General features: G+C 39.6%; 1 protein-coding gene across 1 annotated transcript in view; it reads left to right on the top strand.

Moving 5' to 3' along the window:
- PCYT1A (phosphate cytidylyltransferase 1A, choline) overlaps positions 1-24,528 on the top strand; it is a 29,619-nt gene extending 5,091 nt beyond the window's left edge. Inside the window, exons 2-8 of the mRNA XM_021692295.2 lie at positions 8,980-9,079; positions 14,657-14,773; positions 15,903-16,054; positions 17,995-18,073; positions 18,507-18,649; positions 20,554-20,742; positions 21,621-24,528. Of these exons, the coding sequence (XP_021547970.1) occupies positions 8,980-9,079; positions 14,657-14,773; positions 15,903-16,054; positions 17,995-18,073; positions 18,507-18,649; positions 20,554-20,742; positions 21,621-21,827 (987 nt within the window). The 3' untranslated portion in view covers positions 21,828-24,528. The remainder of the gene's footprint in view (positions 1-8,979; positions 9,080-14,656; positions 14,774-15,902; positions 16,055-17,994; positions 18,074-18,506; positions 18,650-20,553; positions 20,743-21,620) is intronic.
- The last annotated feature ends 13 nt before the right edge of the window (positions 24,529-24,541 follow it).

The raw sequence follows: 24,541 nt of genomic DNA, 5'->3' as shown, positions 1-24,541 counted from the left end.
ATTCCCTATTCCTAAGGGCACCAGACTCTCATCTCTTTCACTGGAATTTTGAGGAATAGTGAGTTAATATATGTGAACATAATCAGGAGAAGTTTTTATGAAAGCAGTTTTGTATTCAGAAGATCATAATTTGGGGATGATCATTAATCGTTATAATAGTATTAGTTATAATTTGTATAGAATTAGAGACTTGATATAGCATCTAGAATCTAATCTTTTAGATTAATACAATTTAGTTGATTTTGTTGGCATAATGAAACCTGTGTGCCATAGAACAACATGAGCTCATGTTGTTGATGATGACCTAAATGTGTTGAGTGCTACTATATGTGAAACATTGTGCTAGTTACTTTGCATATGCTCTTTTATTTAATCCTTGTAGCCATCTTATGGGGGCATGTATTATATTCCATTTAATAGAAGAGGAAAGCTGTGATTTCACAGCTATTAAGTGATAGAGTTGGGATTTATTTATTTATTTATTTTAAAGATTTTATTTATTTATTATGTCAGAGAGAGAGAGAGCACACAAGCAGGGGGAGCGGCAGGCAGAGGGAGAAGCAGGCTCCCCACTGAGCAAGGAGCCCGATGTGGGACTCAATCCCAGGACCCCCTGGGATCATGACCTGAGCCGAAGGCAGATGCTTAACCGACTGAACCACCCAGGCGTCCCTAGAGTTGGTATTTAGATTTAAGTTTTTTCAAGTTCTAAATCCATGCCCTTTCATTTATGCTTCACAATCAGATAGTCAAACGACTTGAAAATAATATTCTGCAGGATTCCCTTGAGATTAAAATGAAGGAGGTATGTTTTAGGAGAATAAAGGTAGAAATACTTAGTCCTACTTTTATAAGGCTTAGCTTCTAGAGACAGTTTTTAGAAAGATATTTTTAGAAATACTATTCATTCTAACTGGATTTGAGAATGAGAAAGATTTTGCTGATCTGTTGTAGTTGAAGAACCTTAGGTTTCATTTTCTATACTTAGGAGGAATTGAAACCCTAGCCAGGAGAGATAATCTGCATTTGCCTTCTGCCTTGGAACATACACAGTATACAGGGAAGATTGAAGAAACAACTGTAAAAGATAGAACACTTTTTTTTTTTAAAGATTTTATTTTCTTTTTTTTTTTTATTCTTATGTTAATCCCCATACATTACATCATTAGTTTTAGATGTAGTGTTCCATGATTCATTGTGCATAACACCCAGTGCTCCATGCAGAATGTGCCCTCCTCAATACCCATTATCAGGCTAACCCATCCTCCCACCCCCCTCCCCTCTAGAACCCTCAGTTTGTTTTTCAGAGTCCATCGTCTCTCATGGTTCGTCTACCCCTCCGATTTCCCCTGCTTCATTCTTCCCCTCCTGCTACCTTCTTTTTTTTTCTTAACATATATTGCATTATTTGTTTCAGAGGTACAGATCTGAGATTCAACAGTCTTGCACAATTCACAGCGCTTACCAGAGCACATGCCCTCCCCAGTGTCTATCACCCAGTCACCCCATCCCTCCCACCCCACCCCCCACTCCAGCAACCCTCAGTTTGTTTCCTGCGATTAAGAATTCCTCATATCAGTGAGGTCATATGATACATGTCTTTCTTAAAGATTTTATTTTATTTATTTTAAAGAGAGAGAGAGAGAAGGAGTGTGGGTGTGTGTGAGTGGGGGAGGGGCAGAGGGAGAAGGGAAGAGAGAATCCCAAGCAGAACTCTGTGCTGACCACGGAGCCTGACACGGGGCTCGATCCTAGGACCCTGAGATCATGACCTGAGCTGAAATCTAGAGTTAGATGCTTAACCGACTGAGCCACCCAGGTGCCCTGAAAGATAGGATACTTTAATGTATCTTTTAAATTGAGATAAAATTCATATAACATAAAATTCACTGTTTAAACCCTTAAAAGTGTACAATTCAGTGTTTTTTTTAGTGTATTCACAGTGTTAATGCAGCCATCACCACTGTCTAATTCCAGAACATTTTCATCACCACAAAAAGAAGCCCCATATCTGTTAGCAGTCACCTTCCCCCATCCCCCCAACCTATCCCCTGGCAACCACTAATCTACTTTCTGTCTCTAGGTATTTGTCTATTTTGGACATTTCATATAAATGGAATCATATAGTATGTGGCCTTTTGTATCTGGCTTCTTATATTTAACATTGTTTTCAAGGTGGTAGCATATATTAATACTGCATTCATTTTTACAGGTGAATAATATTACACATAGACATACCATTTTGTTTATCCATTCATCACTTTTTGGCTATCGTGAATAATGCTGTTATGAACATTATTCATGTATAGATTTTTAAAAATACATATATGTTTTCAGGGGTGCCTGGCTGGCCCAGTCAGTGGACCATGTGATTCTTGATCTTGAGGTCATGAGTTCAAGCCCCATGTTGGGCGTAGAGCCTACTTAAAAAAATAATAATAAAATAAAATCTTTGTTTTCATTCTCTTGGTTATATACCCAGGAGTGTAATTTCTGGATCATATGGTATTCTGTGTTTAACATTTTGAAGAACTGTTTTCCACAGTTGGGCACCAGTTTACATTCACAGCAGCAGTGTATGAAGGTTCCAGTTTCTCCACATTCTTGCCATCACTGTTTTTGCCAGTGTTTTTGCTCACAGCCATCCTAGTGGGTGTGAAGTGGTATCATTGTGTTTTTCATTTGCATTTCCATGATGACTAATGTTGTTGAGCATCTTTCCATGTGCTTTTTGGCCATTAGTATATCTTCTTTGGAGAAATGTCTAGATCCCTTTTCCTCCCTTCCATTTTCCATGGCCTAACCCTAGATCTTTCACAGTTTCTTTTCCTAGAGCTGTTAACTTGGCCTTCTCTAGATTAATGTTTCTAGCTTGATATGGGCTTAATACAGTGCTCAGCAGTTCCATTAGTCATTTGCTGATGCTCTGGTACATTTCCCACAACAGCTATTCCACATATTTTCTACTTTCCTCAAGCTTTCAGTCTCATTCCAACCTCACTGTTTTTCATAGGACATTTCATGTCCTTCTTACTATACTGATAAAATTGAGGACATCAGATATAAATTTGTGTGTCTTTCCTCCTTTACATCTAACATTGTCCTTTTATCACCTTCCCTTCTTCTTTTAGAAAAGGGTGATTCTTCCTGTTTCTGAAGCTAATACTTCCCCCTCCACCCCCCACCCCCACTTTCCTTTGAAGCCATTCCCTACCATTTCTCTAGACTCTTCCTTCCTTAGTTATCTGTTTTTTCCTTCTCCCGTATTTTCAGTCTCTTTGGCTCCTTTTCCTCTGTCTTTGACATGTACAGATCTCCTTAACTTAAAAAAAAAAAAAAAAGAAAGCCACTTGCTCTTTCTGTCTCCTCTAGGTACCTTTCAGTTTTTCTCATTCCTTTTATAGATACACATATCTAATGAGAGATTATTACTAATCTATTTCCTTTTCTTCTAATTTTTTTAAAGGCACTGGTGTTCTGACTTTTATTAATATATTCTAGAAGGTCTCTAATAATCATTTAAATCTCCAAATTCAAAGACTTCTCTCAGTTCTCATTTTCTTTGATCTCAACTCCTTTTTTTTAAAACTTCCCCATTCCTGCTACTGTACTACTGGTACTACAATCTTATTTTCAGTTCAGAAATTCATTGTAAATGCCTCTTTTTCCTCAAGTGACAATATTTTCTCTCTCTCTTTTAAGATTTTATTTATTTATTTGACAGAGAGATAGCGAGAGGGGGAACACAGCAGGGGGAGTGTGAGAGGGAGAAGCAGGCTTCCTGCCAAGCGGGGAGCCAGATGCGGGGCTCAATCCCAGGACCCCGGGATCATGACCTGAGCCGAAGGCAGATGCTTAATGGCTGAGCCACCCAGGCGCCCCAATATTTTTTCTTTTTACCATGTACTACCCATTCTTCCTTCACAAAATCTACCACCCTTTCTACTCCCACAGCAACATTAATGGAAAAATCTGTAAGTCCATTTTCTTCTCCCTATAATAACCTGTAACTGGTCTCTTTCTGAATATGCAGAATAACCAATGGTATCCTAGTAAACTGGCTCACTGCAGAGGAAAAAACCCTCTGATAGGTAGCATTTGCTGATTTCTGTGGCTGAGATCAGACTACCAATGATTTAATAACTGGCCCACAAAATTCCTGAATATTTAACAACCAACTCCAGTACACCATTGGTAATAACTTTCAGAGATACAATAAAACCCGTCTTTGATCTACATGTACTATTGTTAATAAATACATTTTTTCTATTTGTTTTACAGATTTTTGCCTGTTTTTATATAAAAATATATATAAACTTTATTGCTATAATTCATATACCATTATAATTCACATACCCATTTCAAGTGTGCAATAAAGTGTGCAGAGTGTGCAACCATCATCATAATCTGTTTTAGAACATGTTTATCACCCCAGGGAGAAGCCCTGTATCCATTAGCAGTTACTCTCCATTTCTCCCTAATCCTCCAAGCCCTGTATAACCACTAATTTACTTTCTGTATAAATTTTCCTATTCTGGATATTATATATAAATGGAATCATACAATAAGTGGTCTTTTGTGGCCAGCTTCTTTCACTTAGCATAATATTTTCAAGATTTCAGGATCCCTGTTGTGGCATGTGTCAGTACTACATTCCTTTTTATGCCCAAATGTCATTTGTTTCTTGAGGTATAACTTAAATATAATAGAGTGCACAGACCTTGAGTGTACAGCTCAATAAATTTTTACATATGTATATATCCATGTAATCACCAGTATTCCCAGAAGACTCTCATGCCCCTGCTTGTCAGTATCCACTTTACCCAAATTTCCTCCTTTTCCTGTGGCTTCTAGTCATCATAGATTAGCTTTGCCTGTTTTTGACCTTTATATAGATAGAATCATAAATTATGTGTTATTTTGTGAATAGCATATGTTTTTAGAAACACAAACTACTGTTAAGCAACTCTGAGTACTCACTTCTAGAGGATAAATTGTCTAATCTGTAGAGAAATCTCTATTAACTAAAGAAAATTGTATATTTGGGTCATTGGTCTATTCTTTTTTTTTTTTTTAATTTTTTTTTTTTTAAGATTTTATTTATTTGCGAGAGAGAGAATGAGAGACAGAGAACATGAGAGGGAGGAGGGTTAGAGGGAGAAGCAGACTCCCTGCTGAGCAGGGAGCCCGATGTGGGACTCGATCCCGGGACTCCAGGATCATGACCTGAGCCAAAGGCAGTTGCTTAACCAACTGAGCCACCCAGGCGCCCCATTGGTCTATTCTTATCTCCTTTAAAAAATGTTCTTAAATTGGGGCACCTGGGTGGCTCAGTCGTTAAGCATTTGCCTTCAGCTCAGGTCATGATCCCAGGTTCTTGGGATTGAGCCCCACATCGGGCTCCTTGCTCAGTGGGAAGCCTGCTTCTTCCTCTCCCACTCCCTCTGCTTGTGTTCCCTCTCTCCCTGTGTCACTCTCTGATCTTTTAAAAAAAATGTTCTTAAAAAGGATAGCACACATATGTACCCATGTCTCCTAAAAATGAATGTTTTATCTTTATAGCTTTAGCATATCTTAAACTAAGCTTATTATATAAGTGATTTTTAAAAAGAAATAGTTTTTTTTAAAGATTTATTTATTTTTAGAGAGAGAGCGAACATACAGTGGGGAGGGACAGAGGAAGAGGAAGAGAGATAATCTTAAGCAGGCTCCCCACTCACAATCCTGAGATCATGACCTGAGCTGAAATCAAGAGTCAGATGCCCAACCAACTGAGCCACCCTGGTGCCCCAAAAAGAAATATGTTTTAATTTTAAAACCTAATCTTAAAGGACGCCCAGGTGGCTCAGTCAGTTGAGTGTCTACCTCTTAGTTTCTGCTTGGGTTATGATCTCATGGTGAACCCTGAGTCAGGCTCTGCATCCAGGGTGGGAGTCTGCTTGAGGATTCTCCCCCTCTGCCTCTCCTCCTACTCACGCTCTCTTTCTCTCTCTCTCTCAAATAAATATATAAATCTAAAACCTAATCTTAAAAAATCCATCCTTATCTGAAAAGAAAACAAAACAGTGTCTTCCCAGTTCCTGGATTCAGCTGCATCATAATGTGATCTATTTAGAATTTAAAATTCTAAGCAAACATTACTACAGCCCAACAGAAATTAAAAGAATTATAAGGGAATGGGCGCCTGGGTGGCTCAGTTGGTTAAGCGACTGCCTTCGGCTCAGGTCATGATCCTGGAGTCCCGGGATCGAGTCCCGCGTCGGGCTCCCTGCTCAGCGGGGAGCCTGCTTCTCCCTCTCCCGCTCCCCCCTCTTGTGCTCTCTCTCTCTCACATAAATAAATTAAAAAAATCTTAAAAAAAAAAATAATTATAAGGGAATGTTATGAACAACTGAATGCCAAAAAATTTGACAATTTAAATAAAATAGAAATTCCTAGAAAGAGACAAATTACCAAAACTGACCCAAAATGAAATAGAAAATCTGAATGGACTTATCCCAAGTTAAAAAAAAAAAAAATCGAATTTATTTTTAAAAATCTTCCCACAAAGACAAGCCCAGTCCCAGATGCTTCATTGGTGAATTCTTTCAAACTTTAGGGAAGAAATAGTTCCCTGTTCTGAACAGTTTCTCTGCTATTTCAGAGAATATTTTCTATCCCATTTTATGAAACCAAACATCAAAGCCAGGCCAAAAAAAAAAACCCAACAACACAAGAAAAGGAAACTATAGTTCAAAATTTTTCACAAATTTGTATGTAAAAATTCTTAACAAGATATTAACAAATCCAGGAACATATAAAAAGATTTATATAGCATGACCAAGGGGGAATTTTACTCTGGAATGCAAGGTTGGTTTGACATCCTAAAACTGAAATCTAATACACCAGAAATAACAAAAGACAAAACCAGAATATGATTGTTTTAGTAATGCAGAAAAAGCATGTTACAAAATCCAACACCTTTTTATTATAAAAACTCTCAACAAATTGCAAAAACAGGGGCACCTGGGTGTCTCAGTCGTTAAGCGTCTGCCTTCGGCTCAGGTCATGATCCCAGGGTCCTGGGATCGAGCCCCACATTGGGCTCCCTGCTCCGCGGGAAGCCTGCTTCTCCCTCTCCCACTCCCCCTGCTTGTGGTCCCTCTCTCTCTGTGTCTCTGTCAAATAAATAAATAAAATCTTTAAAAAAAAAAATTGCAAAAACAAGGGCAATTCCTCAGTTGATAAATGGCATCCACAAAAAACCTAGTTAACATAATATTTAATGGTAAAAGATTGCATGCTTTACCCCTAAGATTGGGAAAAAGGTAAGGATATTTGTTCTTGTTACTTCTGTTCAACATTGTGCTAGAGATTCCAACTAAGGCAATAAGGGATAATAAAAAGGAAATTAAAGGCATCCAGATTGGAAAGAAGTAAAACGTCTTTAGTCACAGATGACATGATCTCATATGTAGAAAATCCTAAGGAATGTACCAAACAAAGTGCTAGAACTAATAATTGAGTTTAGCAAAGTCACAGGACCAAGATCAAAATACAAAAATCATCTGAAATTATACACACAGACACAACATTTGCACATATAAATCAATTTGCATTTCTATAGACTAGCAAGGGACAATCCAAAAATAAAGTTAAGAAAAACAATTCCCTTCACAATAGAATCAAATAGAATAAAATACTTAAGAATAAATTTTTTTTAGATTTTATTTATTTATTTGACAGAGACACAACGAGAGAGAAGGAACACAAGCAGGGGGAGTGGGAGAGGGAGAAGTAGGCTTCCCGCTGAAGAGGGAGCCCGATGCGGGGCTTGATCCCAGGACCCTGGGATCATGACCTGAGCTGAAGGCAGATGCTTAACCATCTGAGCCACCCAGGCGCCCCAAGAATAAATTTTTTTAAAATATTTTATTTATTTATTTGAGAGAGAGAGACAGCACAAGCAGGGGGAGGACTCCAGAGGGAGAGGGAGAAGCAGGCTCCCCACTGATCAGGAAGCTCGATATGGGGCTCGATCCCAGGACCCTGGGATCATGACCTGAGCTGAAGGCAGATGCTTACCTGACTGAGCCACCCAGGTGCCCCAAAAATAAATTTAACAAAAACTCTGAAGTAAGGCTTTCCTCTATAGAGGAAAGAGCATTCCTGCATTCTTATTTCAGCTTTGCCTCTGAGTAATTGCATATAATTCATACAATTTCTTTGAACCTTGTTTTCCTCATCTTTAAATTGAGAATTATTGTGCTTCTTGCCTCACAGGGCTGTTATGAGCATTAGAATATATTTATAGTGTAAAGCATTGTACAGTGATAATCATACTTAATAAAGCATACAGAAGCTATTTGCCTTCCCAGTCCCCTAGTTGAAGTGGTATGAAGATGTACTTAAGAACCTTGGCAATTTCCAGGGCGCCTGGGTGGCTCAGTCCTTGGGCGTCTGCCTTCGGCTTGGGTGGTGATCCCAGGGTCCTGGGAGCAAGCCCCACATCGGGCTCCCTGCTCACTTTGAAGCCTGCTTCTCCCTCTCCCACTCCCCCTGCTTGTGTTCCCTCTCTCGCTGTGTCTCTCTGTCAAATAAATAAATAAAATCTTAAAAAAAAAAAAAAAAAGAACCTTGGCAATTTCATCACATAGAACAGGGTCAGGTGTTGTGCCAGGTAGTGGAGGAGCCATTATTCTGGACCCAGTTAGTTGGGACTATGCTTAGTTTCCCATCCACCTCGCTCAATATTACCCTGAAATCACCAGTAAGACATTTATCTTTCCTATCATGATTTACTGATTTACCCATTTGGTAAAAGGTTGCAACTTTCACTTGTCATTTTGAAATGCCTTTTTTTCTTTTGTTATGGCTTTAGGAGGAACTTAATACCAGTATATTGAATAACTGATTGTTCTTTAAAGTTGCCATTTTTTGAGTATTTCAGTCTATACCATTGAATTTAACTTTCTTTTCCTTCACTTTCCTCTTCTTAAGGGCTTACAGCAGCCAGCTCCTTTTTCTGACGAAATTGAAGTTGACTTTAGTAAGCCCTATGTCAGGGTAACTATGGAAGAAGCCAGCAGAGGAACTCCTTGTAAGTAAATGCCTATTTATACTGTTGTTTTACTCTTGTTTTTAGCATTCAATTGTATTTATCAAACATACATGTACTTTCTATATTTTTTCCTCAGTTTACTTGTAAAGTTTAGTTAGGGGAGGGTTTCCTCCCATCTCCCAGTTGTTCTATTTGGGAAAAATAGCTGTACTCCATAAAATTTCATTTTTTCTTCTTCTTATAAACTTGTTTCCTGTGATGTTGTTACAGCTTGAGATATAGTGGAACAGAGATAATAGGGTATTAGCCCGAGCTGGATTATAATCTCGTCTGTTTTTACAAAGGTCCAAAAATATGTTAGGCTGTCACGTTTTTAATAGCCTTCAGAATTGTCCCCCAGATCTCCCTTTCTATAAGTTAGTACCCTAGCTATGATGCTGCTTTAGGACAAAAATATTCCTAAGTGGGAAAATTCTTATCACTTAACTTTATCTTTACTGATATTTTTTAGGTTTTTTTTTTTAAATACTCACGTTATTATTTTTAAACCCTATACTCTTTACTTCTGTGCTTAGTTTACATCATTAATGAGCTATTTTTGACTACATAAATTATTAATATGTATTCTAGATACTCTTCCTGTTTTGGACAAGTGGATTTAGGGATCCTCATAAAGAGAAACTTCCTTGAGTGTTAGGAGTATAAAGCCCTATAGGCAGCTGTCCTTACTTATTTGTAAATTCTCCAATTCTTTTTTTCAATCCTTTTTTGGTTCTTTCCATTGCTATGGTAAGTGTTCTGTCTACTCTGTAAATGTAGGCCTGCACTCAAACCCAGGCAAGTACTAGGGAACAAGAGGTAGTTACAGCCACAAGTCTATACATTTCCACTAGATAGAAGATATTTGTGGTTACTTTTTTTTTTTTTTTAAGATTTTATTTATTTATCTGAGACAGAGAGAATGAGAGAGACAGAGAGCACATGAGAGGGGGGAGGGTCAGAGGGAGAAGCAGGCTCCCTGCCGAGCAGGGAGCCCAATGCGGGACTCGATCCTGGGACTCCAGGATCATGACCTGAGCCGAAGGCAGTCGCTTAACCAACTGAGCCACCCAGGCGCCCTTTTTTTTTTTTTTTATAAAGGTTGTTTTTTGTTTTGTTTTTGTTTTTTTTTTTAAAGATTTTTATTTATTTATTTGACAGAGAGAGACACAGCGAGAGAGGGAACACAAGCAGGGGGAGTGGGAGAGAGAGAAGCAGGCTTCCCGCAGAGCAGGGAGCCCGATGCGGGGCTCGATCCCAGGACCCTGAGATCATGACCTGAGCCGAAGGCAGACACTTAACGACTGAGCCACCCAGGCGCCCCTGTGGTTACTTCTTAATAGTGTTAGTATGTTTGCTCTCTGTTGTAACTGAAGAGTAGCAAAATATGAATAGACATGAATACTGGACAATTTCAGGCCAGGGATCCCAGTACTCCTTAGCTATTTCTTGGCTATATGGAGCATAGCTTTTGAGTCCTCAAAATTCCAGAGAATGCTTTCTTTTTGCAAAAGTGTTTAGATGTAGCTCATGTTGATCACGACCCTTCTGACTCATGATGGTATTTTGGACTTGGCTCCCCTTGAGTAATAAGCAGGCCAATGGGGCAGGGCAAAATGACAACAAAACAGTGTAGTGGTGTCAGGTTAAATTTCAAAATGCCATCAAACAGTGCAAGGATCACATTCACATGTGATAGTAGACCTGTTGAAGGCAAGATCTTTTCATGTGCTCTCTAATAACACACATTCAGAATGTAGTACTTCACTCAGATCTGATCACGTTGGCTATATTACCCAGGTTATTGCTAATCTACAAATCACCTGTGGTACATAAAATGTTTGTGTGTGCATGTGTACTATTCCCAGGTTTTAAAGCTTATAGTTAACAAGCACTAACTAATCTAATTTTTAACAATTTTAGAATTAGAATTTTAACAATTTTAGAATTTTGTAAGTCATTTTTTGAGATTATCTACTTTATCATCTCTTCATTATATACATGAAGAAATTGAAGTCCTCAGAAACTAAGAAGTGAGAGCTTCCCTGTAATAAAACAAATAATTAGTGATAGAATTGAAACTAAAACCTAAGTTTCTCCATCTTTGTGTTCTTTTCACCCTGGAGTGATGCTGCTCTTTGTAGACATTAGTTATAAAAAATAGAAGGCCATTGGCAAACTGATTGCATTTTAAGTGGAACAAAGAGTCACAAATTAGCCTATAAAGTTGGCTGGTCTAATTTGGTCTCCAGTTTTTCTCCTATATCTCATTCTGTCTGTTCAGTCTTAAGTTAAATAACCACGTGACTATTCATGCCAGTGTTGGACAAGGAGTAAACCAATAAAGAATATACACATGCCACGATTAGTGAATTTTAAACCAATAACTTGTACAAGGGTCATCCTTCCCCACCCCACCCCCCCCCACACCATGTCTTCAGTAGGCAGGTTAAGGGAATACAAGAAAGGAGTTGGTATAATCTAGGAGAAAACTCACTACCCAGAGGGAAAAAAATATAGCTTGAAAGATGAAAAGCTTATTTCTTTTGGAAGATGAAAGAAAAAAGTCAGCAATATGTTTTCTAGGAGAAAGGGGAAAAAAAGGCAAAGTCTGAAGGGCAATGGAATCTGTTAGGGGCAAACGTTTTGGTGATAGGTATTTGAGAGAATATATCAAAAGATGCAGTAAATTGAAACACAGACCTGTTCTGCCTAAAGGAAAACATATTTATTTAGCCAACAGTAGTGCAAGGACTATAATTTATAAAACAAATCAGGACCATTTTGAAAGTGAAAGGGGGTTGCTCTTAATAATAAGCTGAGACAATATATAAATCAGGGTTTGGTCATCCTGGCCAGTAGACACTTGGTAAGAGAATGAATAACTCGTGCTTTTCCCCACATTTTCTCATTCAACAGTGTTCCTTTCTGGCCATTTGGTTACTATATTAGCCTGGGTTTGCTAAAGACTTGGGGGTAAGTCATGGGGAATTGAGAGTTTAGGAGGCTGGGGAAACACTGAAGAGGGCAAGAAGCACATCTGGAATTTGGTCTAAGAAACGGTTCGGTGGTGACTTGGCTTGATAACAGGATGATTAACCCTGGCAAACAGCCAGTAGATCAACAGCATTCTGCACTACTGTACTATTTCCACCACCCTCATCTCGCTTTGCCCATGCTATACGCTAATGTCAAAGAAACAACAACAAAATATTCTTAATTTTTGTATTCTATGCTTTGTCTTTTAGGATCAAAAAAAGTGAGATCATAGTCATGCTGGACTTGCTTAGGAAAGATGGAAGTATGTTAGTTACTTCATGGTCATGATTTCTAGGATGTAGAAGACAGATTAGGCTCCTCAGATTTTGTTTTCTTTTGCTTTGTTTTATGGATGAGGAAACTGAGTCTTAAAGAGGTTAAGATTATAGAGGAAGGAGGCTGGTGGTTAAGTTGGAGCTGTAATTTTTCTGACTCTTAAATCCATTATATTACTTGTTTTTCGTTATATTGGCATATCTGTTTTATTTAAAAATTTAATTTCCTGTATTATAAACCAATACATTCCCATGGCCTAACATTAATAAAGTACACATAGAGTACAGAGTGAAACGTCTTCCTATTATCACTCTCTCACAGCCACACACTGTCCCTCCCTCCCACCCTTTTAGTAGGTGTATCATGGTACATTCAGTCCTTCCACTGAGATTTAGGTTGTTTCCAAACTTTGATTATTATAAACTATGCTGCAATGAATAACATACATATTTACAAATCTATCTGTGAGAAAAATTCCTAGAACTAGAATAGCTGGGCCATTGTAGGTGTAGCTGGGCCATTGTAGGAGATAAAACATCCGATGACTTCAGGTACTTTCCAGAAAAAAAGGGTAAAAGCATTTATCTTTTGATAGATATTGTCTAATTGCCCCTTTTTAAAAGATTTTATTTATTTATTTGAGAGAGAAAGCATGTGCATGCTTGGCGCACGAGTAGGAGAAGGAAGAAAGGGGCAGAGGGAGAGGGAGAAGCAGACACCCTGCTGAGCAGGGAGCCTGATGCGGGGCTCCAGCCCAGGACTCCCGGATCAAGACCTGAGCCAAAGGCAGATGCTTAACCAACTGAACCACCCAGGCATCCCTCTAATTGCCCTTAAAAGTTGTACCAATTTATGTTTCTATCCCCAGTGTATGATTTCTCAGTTTAAAAGCTAGTTATTTATCGATAAAGCTATCTGGAAAGAAAAGTCCACAGACCTTTTGAGAACCAGTTTTCTCCCCCTTGATCCATTGTCCTCAAGACAGGAGGGAGAAGATGTATCTTACCCCTACCTTCAGTATGGTATATCTGATGAGGCTCCCCTTCTTTCCCAGAATGATGTAGCTGCTCCTACTGTTATTTTCTGCTGCTATAGTTAAATACTCTTCTTTTATTCACATATGGGAATATGTTACTAGGACTTGTTAGATTTATTATTTGAAGCATTATGTCAAATCCATTCTCAGTGTGTTTGTTTGGCTTTGGTATTAGTCTTGTGCCCCCAAGAGATCATTCATTACCTGGATTTTCTTTCATAGTCCACTACTACTAAAAATAGACAGTCTGTTCTCTGTTATTCTCACTAATGGAGAGAAGAGGAAAAACTCTAACATAAAGTCCTATAAGATTGATATTTGACTTTTAAATACTTAGTATATCACCCTCTACTGAGAAAGTATAACATCACACTCGCTGTCAGGGAGAAATACTTGAAGGAATCCCATCTGTTATCACAGAGCAGGTATTGAGGGTGACTGGGACTGAGAAGCAATAAATTGGTAACTGATACCTTCACCCCTTTCACCTTCCCTGTCTCACCACTCTGGATCACTTCTTACTCACTGGGCAATTGGAGGGAGGTTTATTTTCAAAGCAAAGCTTAGTTATTAGTAATCAAGGCAGCCTGAAAATGAGAGAGCAAGCAGCAAGAGTATAGCTTAACTAATACTCTGTTTAAACATGACTGAAATTTAAGCATAAGCTGAAGGTGAGGATTTTGAAGTTTAGGACATATATGTTACGTAACTCTTCCCATTCACTTTTTTTTTTAAGATTTTATCTATTCATTTGAGAGAGAGAGCATGAGTGAGCAAGCAAGAGAGCACAAGTGGCAGAGGGAGAGGGAGAAGCAGGCTCCCTGTTGGGCAGAGAGCCCGATGTGGAGCTCGATCCTAGGACCCTGGGATCATGACCTGAGCTGAAGGCAGATACTTAACCGACTGAGCCACCCAGGCGCCCCTTCTCATTCACTTCTAAAATAACTTCAAGAAAAAGCAATCATGAAATCCAGTTACATGAGCAGTTTGATGAAATCAGGCTAATAGAGTCAATGGATGTGATGTCCAAAAAGAGTCTTTGGAGCCAAGGAAGTCTGTGATATTATTCCTCACAACCCCAACCCATCCTTCCATTAGGGTGAATATCCAGAGAACACCTTGAGAAAGGGGTATGCAAGGATGGAACACAGTGCCATTTCTATTTGTCAAATATGAAGTATTGAATCAGTGTGTTTTTTGTAATAAATTCTTTCCTTTGGATTTAGGTGATCGGCCTGTGAGAGTTTATGCCGATGGAATATTTGACTTATTTCACTGTGGTCATGCCCGGGCTCTGATGCAAGCAAAGAACCTTTTCCCTAATACATACCTCATTGTAGGAGGTAAGAAAACATCTGATGACTTTAGGTGCTTTCCAGAAAAAAAAAAAATTATAGTAGCCTTTTTCTCCTCTTGTAACATGAATACTGGCTCTTGGTTTGGTTTTTAAATGAGGGATATAGAACAGCCTCTCTAAAACATGAAGTATATGAATTCTATAAACCTGGTGAGAGAAGCTCCAAGCTCTTTGACCTGAGATGTCCAGTTTTTATCTCTGTTTTTAGCTGAGTTTCTGCAGTTTGGGGAGTAACAGTGACCTCTATTGCCTACTTAAGAACAGCATTTATTGGGCGCCTGGGTGGCTCAGTTGGTTAAGCGACTGCCTTCGGCTCAGGTCATGATCCTGGAGTCCCTGGATCGAGTCCCGCATCGGGCTCCCTGCTTGGCGGGGAGTCTGCTTCTCCCTCTAACCCTCCTCCCTCTCATGCTCTCTGTCTCTCATTCTCTCTCTCTCTCAAATAAATAAATAAAATAAATAAATAAAAAAAAAAGAAAAAAAAAAAGAACAGCATTTATTCTAGATTTCGGTTTGTCTTTTTTTTTTCCTTTAGACTTTATTTATTTGAGAGAGTGTGTGAGGGGGGTGGGAGGAGAGAGAAGCAGAGAGGGAGGGAGAAGGACAAGCAGACTCTGTGCTGAGCATGGAGCCCAACAGGGGTCTCGATCCCAGGACCCTGAGATCATGACCCAAGCCGAGACCAAGAGTCAGATGCTCAACTGACTGAGCCACCCAGGCATCCCTGTTTATCATTTTGAATCAACTGAAGTGCAAAAGTCTGTTAAGCAAATATTATGTGGTCCAGTACAGTCTTATGAAAATATAAGAAAACATTTTTAAAAACTTAAGTGATGCAGAAATTCACAGCAGGTTAATTTCAAAGCCAAAGATTTTAGGCCCTTGTTGTATCCTCTCCTCTCCACAAAGTGTGAACATGCTTTTTATTGAGCATTGGTCCTGAAGATGTATCTTGGATTAGGAAAAGCATTGTTACTCAGACTGAGCTGTATCCAGAAAATTCTTCTCCAGGTGGGAAGATTGGTTGCAGTCCTAGGAAACGGGAGAGGTTGGTGACTGAGGATTGGTTAAGCAAAGGGACTTTGACTTACAACTTTATGATGTGGTGAACTCAGTTTGCAGTGATGAACTTACGCACAACTTCAAAGGCTTCACGGTGATGAATGAAAATGAGCGCTATGATGCAGTGCAGCACTGCCGGTATGTGGATGAGGTGGTGAGGAATGCCCCCTGGACCCTGACACCAGAGTTCCTGGCAGAACACCGGGTAAGAAACTCAGCACATGTTCCCATTCCTTGTTCTGGAATTCCCTCAACTCTCAAGACTTCTGGGGCTTGGGGTAGTTTTCCACTAGCCTTTTTTTTTTTTATTTTATGCTCTATGTAAATTTCACATAGAAGAGATGACAGTGATATTACTACTACTTATAATCATCCCTAACATTTATATGGGGTTTGGTGGTTTACAAGCACTTTTACATCCATTAATATTTCATTTGCTCCCCAAAACAATCTTATTGGGTAGCTATTATTTCTACTATACATATGAGAACAGAGCCAGAGAAACCAAATGACCTGGTCTGGGATACACAGTAGCAGGGCTAGAAACTGAACTCTTCAGTTAAGTGATTTTTATACCCCCACACTATGAATGTGTTCATCCTCCTAACATACCAGTCCTTTAGAATATACAGAGCCTCAGCTATGCTCTCAAGGAGTTCCAGGAAACATAGACTTCTCTTATGCTGACTTAAATCTAGTTTCAGGGCTTTGATTTTGGGCTAGAAGTTGTATGGGATCAGAAACTGGGAGGTTTCCCACTTTTGCTCATTGAGTTAGTAGTATAAAACCCCTCACTCCTTTTAATTCTCACACGTTAAAGAAACAAGTTTCCTATAAATGGTGGGTATAAAAGGTGAGAAGGGTTTATCAGGTCAGGTCGAGGTCCCCAAGCTTGAGGAACCAGCAAGCATATTGTCAGTTCTCAGCAGGGGTATGTGGAATGTCAAAGGTGAGTTGTTCAATGAGGCAGAAAGAACAAAAGTAGCCAAAGTGCTTCAAAAGCAATACTTGGGGGTAGGCCTGAAGCTAAAGGGTATTTGTTAAAACTTTTAGGATTAGGACACACCTTTTATAGTTCTCTAGCTTTTCTATATCAATACTTGACAGCCAGTGGTACCAAAGGTGATGAATAAGATTATTCTCAGCAACCACAGCCAGGCAGGCCCAGGCAAAAGAGGTTAGAGGAACTTTTAGCTTCCCATTTCTCCTTGTTAGCAGTGAATCCTCAGCCAGCAGTCTTACTTGGCCACCATTCTTATTTTCAGTTTGCTGCCTATCGATCCCTGACAAATTGTTCATAGGTAATCAGGATGTTAGCTGAGAGTCTCTGACACATTCTTGATAGACATGCTTCACACTACAGTGGCTTCTGGGAATTAGGTATAGTAGTTGTATTAGCAATTACATTAGTAAAGGGCATATGGCCTACTCAGGAATGACCAAATAAATAAGCTTAGCATATCTCTCTGAAAGATTATTGATCCCAGTGTTATTGATCTCTTTTCACTGTTGCAGGAAGTATTGACAGTAGTAAAATGATAGAGCCCAAGACCTAAAGGTCTTTTATGGCTTTGAATTTTACATTCCTCAGGAGTATAGATGTATCTGTTCTAGTAAAAGGGCTCTTGGTTGCTATTTTTATATTCCCACTCATCTCATGGACTGAGAGAGAAACCAGCTAAGGAAGAAGTGACCTCTTTTGCATATTTTTAGAAACTCTTATTTGACCAATCTTTATAGACCCAGGAGGATGGGGAGATTTCCTTTCTTCTTTCCTCAGCTCCGCTCACTAACTAACACACCAGCAAATCCTCTAGTTGTGTTTACTACAGCATGATGACTGGTGTGCATTGTGAGGGTAGCGCTTCCAGTAGACCAGGAGAATTAGCTAAAAAAAGAAACTGGTCAACTTCATATTTATGAGTGATAAATAATTAGATTGGGTGGCTTGTGAATGAGTCACAGAATTTATGAAGCAAAGCAAAGAGAGATAAAGAAAAAAAGTCCATTTGAGGCCTGGCCTCCCCTTGTCCTTTATCTGGATCTGGGGGAGTATTTGCTGGGAGAGTATTTTCTGGGGGAATATTTACTGGTTCTTTTTGATGGCAGTAATCCTGGGTTTTACGTGATTTTTCCTTATTTCAGATTGATTTTGTAGCCCATGATGACATCCCTTATTCTTCTGCTGGGAGCGATGATGTTTATAAGCACATCAAGGAAGCAGGTGAGTAAGCTGATGTACGTCCTCACTTTATGGAGTCTCAGGGGCAGTAACAGAGATTTAATGACATTGCTACTTTACAGAGGAAAACTTATACACTTAGAAATTCAATATACTTTCAGTCACACTTAAGATGTTTATGTGAGCATAGCACTGATATCCATCAATTCTCAGTCTAAACATCTACTTTTGATATCTCTTTTAATTTTAGGAATCTCTCTCCCAGGCCTATATTTTTTTTTAATATTAGGGCCATATAGTTCTTCCTTTCCTTACCCCTAGCCTTTGATTCAGTCCTCCTCCTGTATGTCAGCATCTCCAGACTTCACTTAGAAGATCGTTTTTTGAGGAAAAGAATGTTGCTCCCAGTGTCCATCTAGTCCTACTGCCTGAGTTAACCAGAATGTCACAGTTTTTGTATGTGTTCTTGGATTAGGTATGTTTGCACCAACACAGAGGACAGAAGGTATCTCCACATCAGACATCATCACCCGAATTGTCCGGGATTATGATGTCTATGCCCGACGGAACCTACAGAGGGGCTACACAGCAAAGGAGCTCAATGTCAGCTTTATCAATGTGAGTTCGACTTCATCCCAGAGTTCCCTGGCCCTATAGGACACACGTTTGCCTCCTACTTTATCTGAGCTAAAGTTGCTTTTCAGTCTGCTGTAATTATCACCTCCAAAATTCAATGAATGCCTCTTTGCTGATTACACTGTGCTAAGCTCTTTACAAAAAGAGTAAAACAGAGGCATTCTCTGCCTTTATGGTCTAGTATCAACACATTGATATAAAGACACACAGCCAATTAAATAAGAATATGTTACTCGAGGTGCCTGGGTAGCTCAGTCGTTAAGCATCTGCCTTTGGCTCAGGTCATGATCCCAGTGTCCTGGGATCAAGCCCCGCATTGGGCTCCCTGCTCAGCGGGGAGCCTGCTTCTCCCTCTCCCACTCCCCCTGCTTGTGTTCCCTCTCTCGCTGTGTCTCTCTCTGTCAAATAAATAAATAAAATCTCAAAAAAAAAAAAATATGTTACTTAACATAGTACAGTATTTATATTAAATATATTTAAAACAGCTTTTTTTTTTTTTTTTGATTGGATGGTCTTTGGAAAATGTAATGAAAGTTGTGGGTCCTCTCCCTGTGTGGATAGTGGCACACAACATTTTCCATGCAATTTCTCAGGGCATGTGGACCTAGGTTTTAAAATTTGATTTATGAAAGCAAAGTGTATCTTAGCTTAATATTGCCTTTTAGAAACAAACTGCTATACATGTTGTATATAAATTTTATCTTAATAAAGTTGATTTTAAAAGAAGAAAGCTGGGCACCTGGGTGGCTCAGTTGGTTAAGCGACTGCCTTCGGCTCAGGTCATGATCCTGGAGTCCCAGGATCGAGTCCCTCATCGGGCTACCTGCTCAGCAGGGTGTCTGCTTCTCCCTCTCCCTCTCCCCCCTCTTGTGCTCTTTCTCTCACTCTCTCTCTCAAATAAATAAATAAAATCTTTAAAAAAAAATAAAAATAAAAAAAAAATAAAAGAAGAAAGCTGCTAACTATAATTCTATACAAGTAGCTTACCATGCTCCCTTACCTGCTGCCAGTTGTGTAAATAATGAATAGATGAAATGGTTTCGTCGAAATGTGTTTATCTTTGCAGATAAACCCTAGCTGTTGTTAACCACCTACTACAGAATCTTTTTCAGGTGTTTAAAAATACTAAACATATTCCCGTTCCCCTTTATGATCTGGAAATTATGAAAATACTTTTCCTTTGGCTAAACATCCTCCCCCCACCCCCAGAGGGTTCATACCATTTTCCCTTCTGTTAGGGAAGCTGGTAGGACCATAGAGTATCATCTTCATTTTGCAAATGAGCAAACAGATCTCTAAATACTAAAAAATAAAACAAACAGCTCTTCTAAAATCATAGCATAAGCCAATGATAGAAAGCATCCAGTACAATAAACAAATTAAGTAAAAGATCTGCTACTTCAACCTATTATAGTTGTCTTATTCTTGGCAATATTGTGCAGTAATCCTGTGGCTCCTTATGTATCTTCATCTAGAATGGGGTTTGGGTTATGTTGGGCATGTTTATGTTCCAAGTTTATGGGTTTTTTTTTTTTTTAATTATTATGTTCAGTTAGCCAACGTCTTGTACATCACTAATTTTTGATGTAGTCTTAAAAAATCTGACTTCATTTGGCTATATGCCCATCTGTTACTGAGCATACTCTATATATTTAGTTTAGTCCAGGCTTCTACAATGTTCGGATTATCACACTTTCATATAAGATGACCATCCAGAGTATATTTAATCTGTTATTATGCTAGAGAAACAAGGGATAGATTAGGGCGAAGTGAAATTCTAATGACTGGAAATAGTGTCAGTAGAGTGCTGAAATGTTTTTTTCTTCTTCTCCCTTTGGAATGGAGGTCAGAGTATTATTTCTCAAAACAATTATTTCTTTACTTAGGAGAAGAAATACCACTTGCAAGAGCGGGTTGACAAAGTAAAGAAGAAAGTGAAAGATGTGGAAGAAAAGTCAAAAGAATTTGTTCAGAAGGTCGAGGAAAAAAGCATTGATCTCATTCAGAAATGGGAGGAGAAATCCCGAGAATTCATTGGAAGTTTCCTGGAAATGTTTGGTCCAGAAGGAGCGCTGGTATGTTCTTTCCTGGTGGACAGTTCAGGGAATTTCAGGAAAATTTAGGGAATTTTCATGCTGTGGAAAGAATTATAGCATTATAGAAAGGGACATCAACATTAAGTAGTTATCTAATCTGTTCCTTATATTGGGCTGAACTATATTTCAACTATCCCCAAAAAGTTGTTTAAAATCGTTACAGAAAGAGGTTACACATTCTCCTAAATAATTTTGCCAGCTGTCAACCTCCAAATCTGGTGATAAGCAAGTAACCTTGCCCAGCTTGCTTCTGTATTATAGTTTTAGATAAAAAGGAAAGGAAAGAATGAAGAACAGTAAAAAGAAAGCTGTGCCACTACAAACAGCTGCTGCAGAGCTGCTGCCTGAGGTTAGAGTTCTGTCCTTGAGGAGTAACAAGATCTTTTCAAGCCAAATAGAAGGTGAATGTAGTTATTTAGCAAATGGGCCCTAGGATATCTGGAAGGATCTAACTGTGAAAGTATTTGATACCAGAACAGATTATTCAGGGAGAATATAGAATTTCCTTTTCAAAGAGCTCTAAAACTAGAATAGGTACTCTTTTGTCTGGGTTAGTTCCTTTGTTTTTGCCTGGAGCCTGGACTGCAGACCAAGTAGCCATTTAAGAATTCCTTTGACACAGAAGTCGAGAATTGGGTGACTGCAGATAACGTGTGGAAACCCTTAGATAAGTAGCATAGCGTGGACTACTTTAGGGAGGAAATTGCTTAAAATTTTAGATATATCCCTCCCCTAGCTTATTCGATCACTTTTGACATTGCAGAGGGCACTCGTGATAATTTGAAGTCTCAGATCCTCCAATGGTGATTTAGTAAGATCCCTAGGTTTCTTCTAATTCTTCCTTTTGGTCTCCCTAGAAACATATGCTGAAAGAGGGGAAAGGCCGGATGCTGCAGGCCATCAGTCCAAAGCAGAGTCCCAGCAGCAGCCCCACTCGGGAACGCTCCCCCTCCCCGTCTTTTCGATGGCCCTTCTCTGGCAAGACTTCCCCGCCTTCCTCCCCAGCAAACCTCTCCAGGCACAAGGCTGCAGCCTATGATATCAGTGAGGATGAAGAAGACTAAGTTTTCATCCCTCCTTTCCTCTTCCCTCCCTCTGTCCCATCACCTTTGGAAGCTCTCTGTTGAATTTCAAATTGTGATTCCAACACTAAACCTAAGGACAGCTACAAAGGAAAGAAAGTTGGGGCAGGAGGATGTAGGATGGGATCAGCAGCCCATCCTCCAAGAGACATCACCTATCCACACGAAGAAAGAGGCTGACTACACCTCAGAAACCTGTTCTGCATCCATATACCCTCCCTACAGACTTTGCTTTATTGTTTATGTTCATGTGATTTTGACAGGGAAATTGTCATTTTTATTAATTTTTTAAAAATTAGTCTTTCAAATGTTGTAAGTAGAACTAATTCTTTGCCCCTGAGGAGCGGGCAGAAGGAAGTGGTGTATTACCCAGAGGCCTTTTCTTCCTGATACACTATAGTGTTTACCTTCTGTTGGTGGCTTGCCAAGTCCTTCAAGCAATGAGCCATGCTGATGAGTGATTTCAGGGGGAGGGGAAATAGCATAATTTTGGTGTCCTTAAAAAAAAGCTAAAAGCTGAGTAAACTCAGTCACAAACCCCCTCAATGAACTGCTGGCACATGTGTCAATGTGGCTGTGAGAAGAAGATCTGAGCCGAACTTTTCTTACTCCCTGAGGAGTTTCTTGTTGGACCCGATGGGGTCCATGGAAAGACACTGATATGGATGGGACAGACCACATGGCATCAGCTGCGGTTTTCCTGCTGTGTTCATCTTCTCAGAAAACTCTGTTGCCCATTTATTTGGGAGCTCTTGTCAATCTCTTTCCTACAGTCTACCTTTGAAGGAAGGAACACTTTCAGGTTTATTGTGATTGGGGAGGGGAGTGGGACAGTACTCAATCCTATAAAGGATCAGGTTAGGTTAATTTTCCCATCTGGGTGTAAGTACCTGGCCCTGCTATTTCAATGCTTATTACCTAGCTTTTTACAGAGGATACTTTGTAAATGTCTGCAGTTTGAACATGATCTGTTAATCCATGTTGCTCAAAGCCATATTGAATATTTAGAGAGATTTGCACAGAATTTAAACACAAAAGTATAAAGAAACACCCCCCCCTTCCTAAAGCCTTATCTTGAACTCTCTCCTTCTTAAGAATGTTCTTAACTGGAACTAATGCTCCAGGTGGTGTTTCTTTTCCTCTGAAGGTTGCAGTGGTTGGGACTTCCCTCCGCTGCCCCTCCAGCAGGCCACAAAACATTACAAGAGAATGGCAGGTTCTTTCCCTTTCCCACGTGTGCCTGGTGGTTATGGTCCCACTTCTGTTAGGTTGCCCAGGAGGATTCGTCACTTATATACCACATCAGAGATGCTGAAGCTTAACACTTGCAGTTGAGCATGAGCTCATTTTAAGTCTCTAGCATTCTGCAGCTACATGACCGAGCAGACCATCATCTTCAATAATCCTGTAGCTGGGTTCAGGGGTAAAATTGCTTATGTCCAGGCCCCACCCTGTCACTCATAAATACCCCTTGTGGGGGTGGAGTTTTGGTGTTTTCAGCTAAGAAAACTGCATTTTATCTTTTCTTGCCCCTATGCTAGGGCTGTGAGCATCTCATAGTCTCTTCCCTAAATACTTTCTGGTAAAACCTGCTCTTCTGCCTGAGGATCAGAGGCTAGAATCACTGCCTGCTTGCACAGCAGGACTACCTAGTTTCCTAAAACTCCGATCACCCAGAGAGACAGAGTAGAGACAAAGAGAGGGAAATCTCTTGTTGTCCTGATGGCTTATGTAAACTACATTTCTGACTCTTCTCATGAAGTGCTATTTTTGCTCTCAAATATGGTTTACATGAGCTTTGACTTGGAATCCTTTTTTTGAAACAGTTCAAGTTCTTGTTTTCCTACATTAACCAGCTTCATAGGATCACATATTTTAACTTTTCTGCTCTAGTCTTCCCTCTTTGGGCATTCTGCCTATCTCTGTCTTATTCTCCCTAGTATAGAAAGATGATGAAATCATCACTGAAGATCACCTACCTGTTCCCTCAAAGTACATATTGGCCAAGTGTATTTGGCAAGGGAGATGCTCAGAATGTGGTTTTCCTCCCTGCATGTCACTCCTCTCAAGTTTACTGTCTGGACCTCTTCCTCTGCTCTGTCAATGGGCTACTTTGGGCATTCCCTGCCCTTGGAATATAACCGCTGTGCTAATAAGTTCTGGGAGACCGCCAGGGCCAGCATATGCACAAGTGCTTGGAAAGCCCTCTCACCCCTTTTGATGAGCCTCTGTGGCCTCAGTCTCCTAACACTAGTGCATCCTCAAATAATTTTGACTTAAGGCTAAAACTTTTATTGTGTGGCATATTAGCTACTTTGGGATAAATGTGATCCTAGGTGCTGGACAAGGATGTGTGGAGGGAAGAAGCTGTTGGGATGATGTGTTATTTGATCATTTGTGCCTAATTAAATGAAGTTAGTGGTTTGCCTACCATGACCATGCCTGTGATCTGTAAGTCTTCTATTATTAATTTTAATATTAACTATTAATATTGATTTCTAATATTAATATTAATTAGCTATTTCCCTGAATCCCACACACAAAGCAATAAGCCAAATGTAGCAGAGATGGGAGAGCCTTAAACACTGGTTGTCTTCAGAGCTCAGTCTGTAAGACAGAAGAATGGAGACAAACCCAGGAGCTGGTGCTGGGGAGGTGCTACTTCATTTACCTTGAGATGGCTGGGCAGAAAGTTT

This window comes from Neomonachus schauinslandi, chromosome 1, assembly GCF_002201575.2.
Source record: "Neomonachus schauinslandi chromosome 1, ASM220157v2, whole genome shotgun sequence".
NCBI classification, from domain to species: Eukaryota; Metazoa; Chordata; class Mammalia; order Carnivora; family Phocidae; genus Neomonachus; species Neomonachus schauinslandi.
The sequence above is the reverse complement of the archived record's forward strand: the minus strand, read 5'-3'. Positions and strand labels throughout refer to the sequence as shown.